The sequence below is a fragment of the Falco biarmicus genome, chromosome 14, assembly GCF_023638135.1.
Source record: "Falco biarmicus isolate bFalBia1 chromosome 14, bFalBia1.pri, whole genome shotgun sequence".
NCBI lineage: Eukaryota > Metazoa > Chordata > Aves > Falconiformes > Falconidae > Falco > Falco biarmicus.
This window is the reverse complement of record NC_079301.1, coordinates 20,000,001-20,016,472: the sequence shown is the minus strand read 5'-3', so window position 1 is coordinate 20,016,472 and position 16,472 is coordinate 20,000,001. Positions and strand designations below refer to the sequence as shown.

General features: G+C 50.1%; 2 protein-coding genes across 5 annotated transcripts in view; one reads left to right on the top strand and one right to left on the bottom strand.

Annotated features, from left to right (window-relative positions):
* CAPN6 (calpain 6) overlaps positions 1–8,943 on the top strand; it is an 80,972-nt gene extending 72,029 nt beyond the window's left edge. The window contains exon 16 of the transcript XR_008825435.1: positions 6,264–8,943. The gene's annotated coding sequence lies outside the window, so the exon portion shown is untranslated. The remainder of the gene's footprint in view (positions 1–6,263) is intronic.
* A 3,472-nt stretch (positions 8,944–12,415) lies between these two features.
* The window catches only part of PAK3 (p21 (RAC1) activated kinase 3), a 198,821-nt gene continuing 194,764 nt past the window's right edge, over positions 12,416–16,472 (bottom strand). For all 4 annotated transcript variants that reach the window (XM_056359511.1, XM_056359514.1, XM_056359512.1 and 1 more), the window contains exons 14-15: positions 14,427–14,564; positions 12,416–12,880 (exon numbers count right to left, since the gene is read on the bottom strand). In XM_056359511.1, coding sequence (XP_056215486.1) covers positions 12,791–12,880; positions 14,427–14,564 — 228 coding nt within the window. In that variant the 3' untranslated portion in view covers positions 12,416–12,790. The remainder of the gene's footprint in view (positions 12,881–14,426; positions 14,565–16,472) is intronic.

Genomic DNA, 16,472 nt, shown 5'->3' with positions numbered 1-16,472 from the left:
AGAATTATATGAAGGGCTCTGTGTGTGCATGCATGCACACACACATGCATAAATATATATAGTGTATAATTTATAGAAAACATCATGCATTATACTATACATGGCAATATATATTGTGCGCAACGTTTATAGAAAGGCCTCTGTATATATAAATATATGCTATACGATATATAGATGGCTGAGAAGGGAGCATTAAATAAGGGCTATGGCTTGAGAGGTTATATGGAGGGATTGTGCATATGGATGTGTGCGGACTCATGTAGGATATATAAACTATGATGTAATTGGTTTTATATATATATATATATAAAGTGAGGGTGAGAGTATGTGTTAGCTAGTTACATCTCTCTTGGTCTTTAGGGGGCATGGGTATTCATATAGGTACTATAATGTATATGGCTAGTGGGAGAGACAGCACGCCATGGTTATAGCAGGGTCTCTACCCCCCCCCTCCCAATATAATGGGGGGGGGGGGGGGCAGGGGGAGAGAGCTAGCTTTTTGTAATTACAGAACACTTCGCTCTGGCTGCCTGCTTAGGTTAAGAAAGAGTGAGTGTGTATATGCGCACATGTGTGCTTGCACACCTTCCCCCCCCCCCGTCTCTCACTTGACAGCTGTATACAGTATAGAGTACATGCATCTCTGTAGTACTAAACACACGTGCTATCTGTAATAATTATATTGTATGAGTATAGGTATTTCTAAAATCTGCATACACCCCCATATAATGTTCCCTTGCTCTCCTTAGCAATCCTTACATATATATTTTATAACTGTATTTATATGTATGTGTTATGTATATATGTATACATACATACATACAATACATAAAATATGTTGATGGAGAGAGAATTATATAGTTATATAAGGGTCTCTGTATATCTAGGTATTCTCTATATAAAATATAATTTATACACAGAGAACAGATAACTGTAACACTGTCTATATACTATATTGTAGATTTTATTAATATGTAGGTAGACACATATATTAATAGATACATGTATATGTATAGCTATACATATGTGTATATATGCATATAGAAAGAAATAGCGATATTATACATATAAAATTATGGTATGTACTAGACTATACATATAAATAGCAAGAGTGTGTGTTACATAGTTTTAAGGGTCTCTGTGTATACATATAAAATGCATATACAAATAGATCACTAGGAATAGAGTATGAGGGTTTCATATATATGTCTAAAATTTTATATCTGCTATACTCTAGAGAGCTACAGCATGAGACTTTGTTCATTTATATAAAGGTCTCACTGTACGTGTATATCATATATAGATGTATAGGGCTAGAGTGAGTTATATAGTCACAGAAGATGTGCTCTTTTTAAATATATACAGACATATTTAATATATGTATATATTGTGTACGTAAACAGCTAGTATGTTTGTCAGCTACGTAAGGGTCTCTCTGTGAGGCCCTTTCATAACCACGACGTGCTTTCTCTCACTGATGACTTTTGCATTACAGCAGCATTAGCTCTTTTATACACATGCACACTATAGATAACAGTACATAATCACGTTGTTCTCACTATTTGTAATAAATATATTTTTAATGTATGTGTATATACATATGCAGTTATAAAATACGTTGTATAGTATATATAGATAACCAGAGTGTTTTGCTTTATGTGTACATATATACACATATATACTATAGAGAGCTACTGTCACATAGGTAAAGGTGTGTGTACACACACATTTAAAAATACACATACATAAATTGCTGGTCACATACCTGAGGGGGAAGTACATGTACAGATAGACACGAGCAGCACACATGAAGCTGGGCAGGGAGACTGTGGGTTACATGGCTGCGCACACATGCACACAGCTACTTTACTTGTGTCTTCTCTGTGGCCAACGTACAGCCCTTTGCTGGCCTGTGCTGGCAGGTTGTGTCCCCTGCAGGGGGGACAGGTGACCCCCCTGCATTTAAGGGAGGCAGCTGTCCTGCCTTTCCCACCACTGCCCGGGTTACCCAGTCACCCAGCAGTTGTGGAACGGCTGCGTGGGACCAGAGGTAGCAGGGCCCCGGCTGTGGTACCGAGTGGCTGGGCTCACAGCGGGACGCTGAACCACGTGGGAACGGGAGCCAGGATGTGGCGTGGTGGCCAGGCTGAGGTGTGACGGAGTGAGGGGGCTCACCCTCACCTGTGCAGAGGCTGCAGCCCCCACTCCCCCACCTTCTGCCACTGTTAGCAGCCACCAGTGAAACTCTCAGAGATGGAGCCGCTGCTAGGGAAGACTGTGGCTACGCAGCCAGCGCAGCAGGGAACAGTGGACTCACGGCACCTACAGCAGCGTGCAGGCTGCCTCCATACCGCTAACTGCAGCATCACTTACCTTCTGAGCAGGTGGCCAGGTGATTTCCCCTCCCCCTCCCATGTTGCGAGAGGAGCAGCACAAGAGCTGACGTGACGTGACCAGTGTTCAGTAAGCAGTTGCCAAGATTTCCGGGCAGCAGCTGCAGCTAATCGCCGTCCGTCCGTGTAACTCACCGTATTCATCAGGAGGGGGTGTTGGTTCTTTACAAATATGGAACAATGGAGACGCACCAGAAAAATCGCAGCACTCCTTTGTGCGGCGTGGGGAGCAGCAGAAAGGCAGCAGGCCTGCTTCAGCGAGCACAAGGAGCCCCACTAGCAGAGGAAAATGGGCCGGTGGCAGGTTAAGTCCTGTTTCAGGACATGACACACTAGTGGCACAGGACAAAGCTACAAGCACACAAAGCCATACAGATGAAGCCTGTGATGCTGCAGCTGACTGAAGCTGCTCTCTCTTCAGCCAGCATCCTGCAAATCCTATAGGAAATGCTGCAGTCACACAATCCATGGGTATTTATAACTTTTATTTGCAATACTTTAGGTCCAAGTTTCAAACTGCAATATTTTTACACTCAAGACACAGTCATGCACAATCCATATTTCAATTTTCTATTGCTTCAACCACAATTTAAAATAACTTAATATTTGAAACAAAACCCAAAATCTTAAAAAAAAAGATGCTGAGGTCAGTAAGATGGATCCATGCCATCAGCACATTTACAAAGTAAATAACTTAGTTCTCTTTTTAAAAAGATCAGTTACCTCTTAATCCAAAGTTACAGGAGATTTTTTCACTACACATTTGTTTTTTGTTTTTTATCTTTTATGTTTTTCTTTTTTTCTGTTTTTTCTTCTCTTTTTTCTTTTTCTTTTTTTTTTTTTTAAACAGATAACACATCCTAAAAAAGGAATGTACAGCAAAATGAGATACATTTCTGATAAACAATGAAAATGTAGGCTCCTCCTCTGTTTACATTTGTCTGGATACCCTAAAGAAAAAAAATAATGTAGCAGACACCAGCGCAGGTGTGAACTAGTTGCTTTGGACTAAACTGGAGTTTAGCATTGTTACATCCTGATCCAGTCAAGAGTTGCAGAATTCTTTTGCAGATCTTCCAGAACCGTATGCCTGTACGCACAACATCTGCAGTGCAGGCGCAGCACCAGTGTAACTCAGGGTACTCCCCCACGGAATCTGGGCTTTGCCCAAGAAGGAAGTGTTCTCTTTACTGGGGGCTATGGTGTGCGCAGGCCTTTGCTACTAGTGCCCATCTAGAGCAGCTCCCCGTCCTTGCTTACCTGCCAAGGCAGATACTGGCAGCATGAGAGTCGCACCTGAAGAGCTGAGAGGGTTTTTTTCCCCTGTTGCTGTGCTACAGACTGATTTAGCAGCATTGCTTAACACTAACATAAACAGCGTGACAAAAAGCAATTGCCTTTGTGCACCTTAAGCTCAAAGGTCAAAAAGATCTCAGCAGGCGTGGATCTAAGAGACTTGCGTGCTTCGTGTTTGCTGTCAACCCGCTTCTGACCTGGACAGCTTGGCACGGTGGAGACTAAGAGCTATGGGCAGCTCCCTTCCACCCAGCCAGCCGAGGGACACCGCCAGGGCATCCGCAGCACCCGCTTACGCAGCGACCAGTTCTGCTGTCACTGCAGCCAACCACCACAGTCTCACTGACCGCAACGGGAGCAGCAGCAGTGCCTGTAGCGAGCCCCCATGGCTGGGCTGGACAAACGACACAACATGCAGCAACAAAAGGCCCTGTCTAAAACCAACCACCTGCCACTATTTCCTCGTGTTTGCAAGTGTCACACTGGCCTGAGGCATCTGGGAGCCCTCAACGCAAGCACGGACTTCAGGTGACAGGCTCTAGGCTCTTGGAGGTTATGCACAAAGAGAGGTGAGAACTCCCCCGCCAGACCAAGCTTACACATTGGAAAGGCTGCTGCGAACAGGCAGGGCAAAGGGCAGAGAAACGAGGCTCTTGAGCATTTTATCTGAGCCAGTTACATGGTCTTGGTTAGCAGCCACGGAGCACAGCAAGAAGAGAGGGCACAGAAAGAGGGACAAAATCGGTCAAGCATAGAGACTGGAAAGAGCAAGACCTGTGAGAGGTAACACACTGTTATTTCTCACTTCAGAAAACTTGTTTCAAGCCCCTGAAAGGACTGAAGGACAGAGAGGAGGCGAGACACAACCGACACTCATGTTCTCAGCTCATACACTCAGTGTTACGGAGGAAATTTGATTAACTGTATTCTGAGTAGCTGCGTTTAGCACTGGCAGCTTAGCACTAGTAACTAAAGTAGCTGAAGCCTTAAGCCGCAAGAGCTGACCGAGAGTAAACTTACTGATAAAACTAATGCTGCTAGCACAGAACTAGCTGAATCTGGCAGATAGAATCACAGAACCATTTAGACTGGAAAAGACCTTTAAGATCATCGAGTCCAACTGCAAACCCAGCACTGCCCAGGCCACCACTAAACCATGTCCCCAAGCGCCACATCTACATGGCCATTAAACACCTCCAGGGATGGTGACGCCACCGCACCCCTGGGCAGCCTGACCCACTGCCTGACAACCTGTTCCATGATTTTTCCCAGTACCCAATCTATACCTCCTCGGCGCAACCGGAGGCTGTTTCCTCTTGTCCTATCGGTTGTTCCTTGGGAGAAGAGACCGACCCCCCACCTCGCTGCACCCCCTTTCAGGTAGTTGCAGAGGGTGATCAGGTCCTCCCTGAGCCTCCTTCTCTCGAGGCTGAACACCCTCAGCCGCTCCCCATAGGACTTGTGCCCCAGCCCCTGCCCAGCGCTGGACATGCTCCAGCACCTCAACATCTTTCCTGTACCCGGGATTTGTGGTGCAGCCTCACCAGGGCCCAGCACAGGGGGACGGGCACTGCCCTGGTCCAGCTGGCCACACTGTTTCGGATACCAGCCAGGCTGCTGCTGGCCCCCATGGCCACCTGGGCACAGGGCTGGCTCCTGCCCAGCCAGCTGTCAGCCAGCCCCCCCATGTGCCTTCCCACCAGGTACAAGCAGAATGAAGATAAGGCGCAAGGAGACCATTCCAAGTGAATGAAGTAAATTCAGAAGGCGGCCAGACCAGCAACAGTTAAAACCAGTAAGAAACCAAAAGGCCACTGACTAGAATTAAGTGTTTGGGCTTGGGGATCAGGTGATGGGTGGTACGGGTATGAGAGGCATGAATGGGAGTAGGCGTCGGTCTCTGGAGGCACCCAGCTCGACCCCTCACCTGAGAACTAGTAACAGAGGAACTGGAAACCTTCACTCAGACCTTACGTTAATCACTGGGATCCTGGGGTCGGACCCTGCTGCAGTGGCCAGTGTGGATAAACCCAGTTACACCAGAGCTGTGATTCGGTGTGTGCGCACAGGCCCAACTGCTCTTCCGACTTGCATTCGCACCTGCCAGCTCAGCGCGCCATGGCCAAGCGCAGCCCTCGGCTTCGTACGTAAGCTGAGCAAGGCAAACGCCACGAGCAAGCCTCGCAGCAGCCGCGAGTGATCCCCAGGCAGCTGTGAACGTGGTGCTGCTCAAACAGAGCAGGAGGCACCTGACACACAGATGCTGAAGCTGATGTGTGGTCTGCTGGGAAACTGTCCAGTGCAAAGCCACCGTGCTCACAGGTTATTAAAACAATCAGTAATTTTCCATATTATCAACTTTAATTAATGACATTGCCCCCAGTCCCCTCACTCAGGGTCAGGTTCTAGCAGAACACAAGTGCTTGCTTGCGAGAACTGCTAAGCAGCGAGAACAAAGCGTGCAGGCTCATACCCACACGGGCAAGCCACGGGCACACCACAGGGCACCCACGAAGAGCACGCACACATCCCCCCTCTTTCCTATAATAAATACTGTTTTTTCTTTTGTGATAGCTCTTGTCACCAAAAGTGCACGCAACCCTTGATAGGTTCAGGCCAGTGATGGTTTATGTGCGTGATGTACACCAAGGACTACGGCAATCGGCTCTAAACCACATCCAGAGAGACGATGGCTAAGCAAGATTCTGCAAGCTTCAGCCAGAAAAAGAAATTACTTTGTCAGCTCAAGGAGGGACACAAGGGAAGAGAAATTTTAAAGACCTGCAGACCACACTCTAAGAGACCTGGGATGTTTTCTGTTGAAACACAAAGGTTGGCCTTTGCCTGCTTCATGAAAATGGGGGACTAAAATTATCTACCTGGTCACAGGAGAGGCAGAAAGAAGATAAAAACCAGCCCAACCCAACCCAACCAAGCTGAACATTTAAATTTATGGGTCTTCAACAGCTTGCCTGATCACCCACCATTTAGCTGCTGCATGTCTGCACACGGAGGAACAACAGTCCGGTGGGAGGGTGTGTGGCCCATTAAATTTGGCAAGGCAAAGCCGGCACTGGCGTGGCGCACGCCCTGGCTGCCAAGGACAGAGACCCTGGCTCCGGCCTTCAGTGGCAGGTGTTACCGGGCGCGCTCGGGCTCTGCTCAGGACTAAGAAGTACAAGTACTTACATGCTCACTGTGAGGAACGTTCAGCAGCCACACCATTGACTATACAGGGGAAATAACCACCATACAGACAACAGGACATGGTGGCATTTCCTACAACGAGAGGACTGGCGACAGGTACTTGCTTCCCTTCTTGTAGCGACTGGAATGTGCTTTGTTTTCGGTGGCAGGACACGGGGGGACTGACTGACAGACCTGCTGAGGTGCAGCCATTGGCCTCGAAGAAACTCAGCACAAACAGCTAAAAAAATACTTGAGTTGGTGCGTGCGTAGTGCGAGTCGGCCAACCAGTAGCCAAAGATGGAAAATAAACCCAGATATATTTACAAAAGCGCTGGACACAAGAGGTGAGAATGCAACCCCGGACCAAATTTGGGATCAAACCCTGAGAGCACTGTAAGATCCACCCCTGTGCAGGCTCCCAGGAGCGCATGCAGGAGCTGTATGGAATTTTACATAGGTATGGTTCTTTTTTTTTTTCTTAAATAAATATGTAATAAAAAAACTACCCCACTTCTCTGTGCTTCTCAAACTCCCCTGCCTGTACTGCTGTCACGCTTCTGTCCCAAAACATTAAAACCACAGCAAGCTACCAGGTCATTTTCACACATCTCCATTGCAGGGATGCTATCATCGGCAAGCTCTGGATAGGATTTTTACTATTTAACAAATTTTAAAATAAAGACAAACAATCTTTTAAAACCTTGGAATGAAAGTGTTTGAAATCAGTTTACCTATGCTTTTTGCCACAGAAACAGCCTATTTCTAATACTCCGAAAATATATATAAACTAATTGCTTCATCTGAGGGTAGCAGTCAGAAAACCCAAGATAGTTCCAGAGATGTTTCAGTATTTGTCTCTTTCCTTTCTGCAAGGTCAGTGCTACTCTGAAACCCAACACACCGCGTGAGCCTGTAAATGATGGACAAGACTTGCCCCTCTCAGGACTGTTTTTTGTTTTGTTTTAAATATATTAACATACCTCTTCCACATTTCCTATCGGAGTTTGGAGGATATGAATGCAGCTGCCATCTTTCAGCACCCAGTGACGGAGAGGTTGGTGCCAGAGACTGTCTCGAGCACAGAGCCACGGGGACGCCAGAGGTGCGCTTCCCTGCATGTCAAACAGTCTCGGTCCATGCTGAAAACAGCCACCGGCAGAGACTATTTCTGTTGAATCTTGCCTGCCTCCCAGGAATTCTTTTTTAGAAGAAACCTCTAGATTTGCCAATGCAAAGAAAAATACAGTATTTAGTAAAATAAAAAAGTTAAGGCCTCTCAGTACAGCAGCTGTCTTTAAAAAGCCAGTGCCAACAATATTCTGTATGCTGGGGCACACACTGACCAAAAAAACCCCCAAAAACAAACCCAAAGGTGCTACCATCTGATGTTCCCATTTTCCACATCCGTTATCTTGCAGGAAGTTGCAATGGTGGGTTATTTTGGTTTTTAAAGTAGAGATGCTGAAATACTTATAGGTAAAAAAAATAAATAAGGAAAAAACCAAGTAGTTGTGTGCCATAAAACAGTGCTTTCCTTCTAAAGGACGGCTGTCTGCTCCTTTGTGGGTAGGAAAAAATAGAAGCTACACTGGGAGCAGAAACTGTCACTTGTTTCTTCACTTCTTATATGGAATACAAACATTTCCCTCGGGTGAACGCTTTAAAATGGAGGGCAGCCCACCTCGAGCCCAAATTACTCTTTCTCAGGGAAGTCTCTCCCCCAGATAGCTTGAGCCGACAGAGAAAATGGGACCTCACAACAGAACGAGAATCTTTTGAATCACAGAATCAGTGAGACTGGAAGGGACCTTTAGGATCACCAAGTCCAACCACAAACCCAGCACTGCCCAGGCCACCACTAAACCATGTCCCCTGCCCCCAGGGCTCGAGGGGCGGCCGCACCAGCGCCGAGGGACGGTCACTGCCCTGCTCCTGCTGGCCACGCTGTTTCGGCTACCAGCCAGGGTGCTGTTGGCCTTGGCCACCTGGGCACCCTGCGGGTCACATCCAGCCGCCCCCCCAGACCCTTTCCCGCCGGGCAGTTCCTAGCCCCCTGCCCCCAGCTGCCTGGGGCTGGTGTCCCCCCGGGCACGGAGCGGTGCTGAGCCTCACACCACCGGCCTCGGCCATCGCGCCTCAGCCCAGTGCCCGGGCAGCCCCCAGCCCCTGGCAGGTCAGCACGGCCCAGCCGGGTGGCACCTGCAAACGTGCCCAGGGGGACCCTCTGTCCCCTCACCCAGATCGCTGGTAACAATACTAAATGGGACCAGCCCCAGCGCTGAGCCCTGGGGACACCCCGTGTGCCCCCGCCAGCACGATGTCACCCCATCCCCCACCACGCTCTGCCCGGCCGCCCAGCCAGCTCTTAGCCCAGCGCAGAGCCCACCCGCCCCGGCCACGGGCAGCCGGTGTCTCCAGGAGATGCTGTGGCAGATGGTGCCAAAGGCTTTGTGAAGGCCCCGGCAGACACCAGCCACAGCCTTTCCCCCACCCACTAAGTGGGGCGCTTGTCACACAAGTGTCTCAGGTTTGTCAGGCAGGACCTGCCTCTCGTGGGGCTTCATTCTGCTCCCCGCCCCCGTCTTCCAGCGCGGGTACCCCGAGAACAACTGGTCTATCAAAAGCCTGAGGCAGGGATGGCATGAAGTACCTCAACCTTTGTCACCGCATTTCCCCCCGCATCCAATAAAGGACGGAGATCCTCATTAGCCCTCCTCTTGCTGTTAACGTATTTACAGAAACATTTTCTATTGTGTTTTATGGCAGTAGCCAGATTAAGTTCTAGTTGGGCTTTGGCTCTTCTGATCTTCTCCCTGCACAACTCACAACGCCCTTGTGGTCCTCCTGAGCTGCCTGCCCCTTCCTCCACAGGTCATACACTCTGTTTTTGCCAAGTTCCAGCCAAAGCTCTGTTGAGCCAGGCCGCTCTTCTTCCCCACTGGCTGTCAGCACAGGGGACACCCCACTCCTGCACCTTGAAGATCTCCTCGAAGAACGACCGACCATCCTGGACCCCTTGGCCCTTCAGGGCTGCCCCCGCAGGGACGCTGTCAGCCAGGCTCCTCAACAGGCCGAAGTCTCCCCTCTGGCAGCCCAGGGCAGCGGTTCTGCCGCCCCCTCCCTACTTCTCTGAGAATCAAAACCTCCAGCGCCTCACGATCGCTGTGCCCAAGACGGCCTCCGGCCACCACATCGCCCACCAGCCCTCCTCCGTTCGCCAACAACGGGTACCGCGGGTGCCTTCCCCGGCTCACAGTGGGTCGGGACGTCTCCACACGCTCCAGGAACCTCCTGGCCCATCCCCCTCTGCTGTGCTGCACCCACCGCAGGGCCCCACCGCGCTCGGTTCCGCTGGCAGAGCCCCGTTCCCGCTGTGCCAGGGCAGCGGGGCGGGTGGGCAGCCCAGCGGGGGCGCAGCCGCCGCACCAGGCGGGAACTCGCTGCCGTTGCCCACTACCCCGTAAGTCCCACTACCCCATAAGTCAGTGTTCAGCCAGGTGGAGGGGGCAGGGAATCCTCCGCACCGCACGCCCTGCCCGCCTGTCGGGCCTGTCTCAGGGAAGGGAGGGTGCGATTCCAGCAGCCCCCCCGCAGCCTCCGATACCCCTCAGCCTGCTCACCCCCCCGCACTGCGTGACCGAGTGGAGCAGCTCCCCTGCCTGGGCGCAGACCCCCCAGCTCTGCTCCGCTGCAGCGTGCCCAGGGGGTTTCTTTTATCCGGGGGGGGGCTTGGCTGCCATCGCTGCCGGCCCCAGGTCTCAGCTGCTGCCGCACAAGCCGCGGGTCGCTGGCAGCTCTGTCCCCCCCGCGTTCCCCCCGCCTGGGAAAGCAAAGATGCCGGCTTTGGCAGGGTGTTTGGGCACCTGAAAAATCAGAGCTGCTGTGCTCCCCAGGAAATCAGGAATGGTTAATTCATATCACGGGGCATCGACCTCCGTCCGCTGCCTCAGCCAAAGCGGCGGGACGGGCAGCGCCACGAGGGCAGGCCGGCGGGCAGTACGAATGGCAGTTGCAACACAGAGACTGGAACCGAGTAAGAAGCCAAAGCCAAACAAGCCGATGGCCTAATTCAAGAACAGCCCAAGCATCTTTCATTCTTATTGGCAAACCACAAAGGTGGTCAGTCCCTTGAAGGCTGCTTTGTAGGACTGGGCCTGAACAGGAAGATCTACAGCAGAAAGCTGGTTTACTCTCCCCCTACCCCACCCCCCACCCCCCCGCCCCCCAATGGGTGGGTGTTGTTTCAATTGCTGTTTTGAAGGGCTTTGTACTACAGAAATACAGCAATACTCCATGCAAATGCTTTTTCTGGGTGAACCCACACTGCATCTTTCAGAAATGAATAAATAAAACACAAATTGCATACTTAAAATCCTCTGCTCCCTTACAAATCAGCTGACTAGTCAAGCACAACCCTCAGTCACATCCAGGATTCCCCCTCCCCGGCAGCTCGGAGCTGCACTCAGCAGTGCTTGCTGTGCGCAGGACAGCAGGCGCAGGCTGGCTCGATGCCTCTGAGCGGCTCCGCAATCCACTCTGCATCGCTCTCGCTCAGCGCAGGACTCCGGGTTTCAATGCGCTTGCTTCCAGAGCCGCCTGCTGCACTGGCTGACGCAGATCCCAACCGCGGGAGCCGTCACGCACCGCGCCAGCCTCAGTTTCCATGGCAGAACCTGCGTGCCCAAAGGACACTCACCTTGCGTGAGCCTGGGAGCAGCCCAGGCCTCCCCCTCTACCGAGGGCGGCGCAGACACTACTAACCTTTCCCAGGAGCTACAAGACGACCAGGAGAGCAGGCATCCTCGGAAGCGACGCTGCCACTCAGCTGTTTTGCCCTTCTTCTCTGCTCCTGCCCAGACTCGCGATGGCTCACGCCACTGGCCTGCGCATTTCACAGCGCGGCTGCGATCCACCTCGGGAGCAGCCCGCTGCAGTCTGGCTCGGACGGGGGTGTCAGTCGGGTCCCAGGGAGAGGCCAGCACCCGGTGTCCCTCGGCTGCCGCTTGCTGCTGCAAGCGCCTTCTCCCAGCCTGGGTGTGCGGATGCTGAGGCTGCTCTGTGCTGTGCGAGGGGCCGGCTGGGGCTCAGCACCAGGCAAGGCTGGGCCCGCTCTCACCTCACATTTCTCCTTCAGCTTTGCATCAGACAAGCCCTTTCTGAGCACACTGACTGATCTTTCTGCTTTTTCGTTTTACTAAGACTCTCATCCAGGCAAACAGTTTACAATTAGTTATACAAATCAAATTGTCAAGAACTGAAACACTATCTATTCACAGTTGAAAGCCTGTATCTCAACAGGATGTTTTGCCTGCCCCACTCTTGATTTGGTTTTGATTGGAAATGCAATTTCTCTTTCTTCCTCAGCTAGAAGTACCATGACTGGGCAAATAAATACCAGTGAGTGGGCTGTGTTCAAAAGGCAGTGCAGTCTGGAGTTTATGAATGAAGGAGATCCTTCTCCAATCCCAAACCATACCAAAAAAAAAATAAATCCCCCCTCCCCTTGAAAAAAAAACAAACCAAAAGAAATAACAACATAAAAGGAACTTTCCATCTTTAAGAAACAACTGACAATTTAAAAGTGAACATACAGCTTATTCAAATGGTGAGAAGGAAGGGAATCTTCCAACTGAATTTGCTTTACCTTGGAAATAATCGAGGCAGCAAAGCTTTTTCGGTCATTACCTCTGTCTTAAGCCCTGTGTAATCTTAGAAATAAATTAAGGAGCCAGAAAGCAGGTGGGACTGGGCTGTTCTCCCTCCTACCACCATGACCATGACCGTTGGTTTGTTCATTCGTCCATCTGTCCCACAGCACAAGAGTTGAGGTTTTACAGAGTTTTCGTTCTCAGTCCTGCTCTGAGAATGCTCTGAGAATGAAAGTCTGCATGGGAGAAAGCCGGCCTGAAGCGCTAGCGGCTGCTGTTCTTAATCGCTTCCTTTGCTGCAATGATCAGTGGAGTCAGGCTGGAGAGAGGCTTGGCTAATTTTAAAAATGGATGCTGCCCAAAGGAGAAAAAGAAATGAGCTATTACTTTCCAAACTCAGTTACTCACAGGCTCAAGCAGTGTTCCTCTGGTTACCAGGAATACGCAGAAACAGGGCTGAGGGGCCCACCTGCATCTCCACGTCCAGCACCTTGCTGTCACGGGCAAACATGACCCATAATGCTATTAATCCATTTAGCACGGTGTCTCCAGCTTGCTAGGATTTGTGCTCCCAGCGCCGTGGGAACGTTGCTTTCTGTCCCAGGGCCTTGTTCCTTTCAGGGAACTCAAAATGCTTACTCCTAAAGACACGGGCTATTTTAGTTGTCAAAAAAAGACAAAGGGTGTAAGCCATTCCTCGGGGAACGCCAATGCCTGTAGGAAATGTTTATCCCAGCAGCATTCAGGCCCACGTGCTGTTCTGGAGGCCACTGAGGTGCAGGTTTTCAGCACCGAGACAGGAGCAGGGGGACAAGTGACAGAGTGCTGATGGACTCAGCTCTGGGTTGCAGTGAGAGCAGTGTCTGCCACCCCCTGCCCTGCCCCTCCTGCGCCGGCTGGCACCTTCGCTGCAGGGACAGCCAAGTGGCACGTTCTGCAGCTCCCGATCTGCCACAAAACCTGGCAGCAAACCTGTAGCGGTTCTCATTCACTCGGCTGTGCCAGGCGGCAAGTGGAGCTGTGACAAGTCCCGCTCAGCTGTCCCTGTTTCGGCGGCAGAAACCTCCCCAAGTGGGGCCCAGTGGCAGAAACCTCTGAGAGTGGGGCAGGACGGACAGCCGGGGCCCCTCTGATGCTCACACTGAGCACCCACAGCACCCCTCCTTCCCGCAGCCAGCCCTCTGACCGCCGGGCTGTGACTGCCGTGGTCACCTCCCTGGCTGTGGCCGTGCATGGCAGTCACAAACCCAGGCCAGGCCTCTGTGCCTGGTATCGTTCCACTTTGGTTATTTTGCCACCCTGTAAAACTGATTATACCACCAAAATACACAATTGGGCCAGGAAAATGCTGAGAGGGCTGGAGCAGCTCTGCTGTGAGGAAAGGCTGAGAGCTGGGGTTGTTCAGCCTGGAGAGGAGAAGGCTCCAGGGAGACCTCACTGCAGCCTTGCAGTACCTAAGGGGCCTATCAGGAAGATGGGGACAGACTTTTTAGCAGGACCTGCTGCGACAGGGCAAGGGGTAATGGTTTTAAGCTGAAAGAGGGCAGACTGAGATTAGATCCAAGGAGGACATTTTTTATGATGAGGGTGGTGAAACAGTGGAACAGGTTGCCCCTAAAAATGGTAGATCCCTGGAAACATTCAGGGTCAGGTTGGACGGGGCTCTGAGCAGCCAGATGTAGTTGAAGAGGTCCCTGCCCACTGCAGGGGGGCTGGACTAGATGGCCTTTAAAGGTCCCTTCCAGCCCAAACCATTCTACGATCCTACTTATTTTTCATTTGCAAAGCATCAAGACTAGAGACTAATACGAGGGGGTTCCACCTGTCACCTTCGAATTTAGCTGATGAGAAAACCGTCACATAGCACAGCGGTTTCACTTGCAGCTGCTTCGCGTTTTACCTGCAGAAGCTCCTTGGCAGATCCTCGCCTGTCCACATCCATCTCCAGGCAGCAGTTTAGGAAGTCACGAAACACAGCGGACAGTCGCTCGGGGTTCTGCAGCTCTGGTGTCCCATTTGTAGCTATCAGATACAGCGCCTGCAGAAAAAGGAAAGGGGAGATCCCACCGGTTTCTTTCATATCCAAACTGCTCATACAGACACCATTTTTTTTAAGGTCCAGTCTCCAATGGCAGTTTCTTCCCTCATAGAGGGTTAGGAATGATTTTTCTATGCCAACAAAAAAACCCAACGACCCTTGATGCGGCCACAGCTATTCTAACATCAAAATGATCTCGCCTTGACGGCCGATTTCATTGGCTGACCTAGTTAGTATGAACTACATCAGCAAAAGCACATTTTGCTTCTCCAAGTATCGACACTAGCTTTACAGGCTATTTTAAAGAGTGAATTTGGTCTAACTGTATTATTTCAAAGTATTATTACATAAAATCCATCTCTGCAGTGCTCACTGGTGCCTAAAGTACAGTTTTCCATAAATCAAAGGTAGCCAAGTTCTTCGCTCTGTTCTTGATAAAAATGGTAACCGGATGAAAAAAAAAAGGTAAATCCATCAGCTTACTCCTTGGATAAAGAAACAAAAACATCTGGAACCTCATTTTCAACACAGACACCTAAGTTGCATGCACAAATATATTACGAAGAAAATGCATAATTGGGCAGACAGGAGCCACTTGCATCTGTGTCTTTCAGCAGTCTCCAAATTCCAGATCAGCTTCATTTATTAGTAAAAGAAAAAAACTTTTAATGGTCTAATCAGAAAAGTGAGTAATCCCACCCCTCTGGTAACCCTGCATGAATTTTGATACTCAAGTAACTACATTAATGCTGTCCCCATCCCAGAAATTGCCAGAAAAGCTATGGGAGGTTTTGGTAGCTGGTTACTGAAAGCTGGCTTGGTGACACGGAGAAAGCGGCTCGGTCATGAGATACATCCACCAAGTATTTCAGCAAACACGGACAAGCAGCAGCGCAGACTACGGTGCCTTTCAACTGCAATCGTCACGTTTCAGGCAAGCTTCCCAGTGAGAAGAACGAGGGGGCAGCTCATCTCCCACACCCGCTGTTTTAACCCAGAGCAGTGTGCGATCTGAGAACGGGGGGGCTCCGTCTGTGGTAAGGGTCGAGTCCTCTGTGGGTTCCCCACCATGATGTGCACAAACATCCAGCTGCTTGTCTGAGCGCAGACCTGTGCACACAGCCTACCCCGACACCTGAAAATTCCAGCCTTTCTCCTCCTTGAGAGCATCTAGCTCAACCTAAGCTTAAGTTTCTTGAGCAAAGCCAAGGATGCTCGCTTCCATTCAGCTGGCGGTGTCCACGCAGCTTTGCAAGCCCTTCCTGATACTCCTCAGGCCAAGGAACTAGAACATAATTTTGCAAAACCTAAGGTGAGCATTATCCAGTGCGGTGCACTCATACCCAAGGCCTAACGTGCCGAGAAGCCAGAGAGATCAGCTCATTCTGCTTTTGCAAGATGTTATTTAAAAAGACAAACATTTTGAACTATTCAAACTTGTAGAATACGTCTGAAATATAGAGCAATAAAAATAGAAATAGGCCTGAGAGTCTTCCGTGATAGTAACAGCTCTGCACTACTGGTGTTTAAACAGATTGTGACCAAACTGACTTTGCTATTATCCTCTTAAATACAGAGGAAAATTTCCAAGCCTAAAAAGGCAAAAGAACTATCCTAGAGTAAAAACAATAAAAGGAAGCTTCTTTACTTTTCCCACAGCATAAATGTCACAAAATCAGCCTTACCCTGTCCACCTGCAGCTGATCTCAGCCACTGGACACGGTGGTGAGCTGAAGTGCCTGCCCTCACTACACTCCCATCGTGCTACCCGAGGGATGGCGTTTCTCCTGGGGTAAAGGAACACAGCACTGATGTCGCCCTTGGAATTTTTATTCCAGCTATGTTCACCTGACTGCAAAACAGGAGTTCCAGGACTACTGGAGCTCTTTTACTTGCTCATTTCTTCAC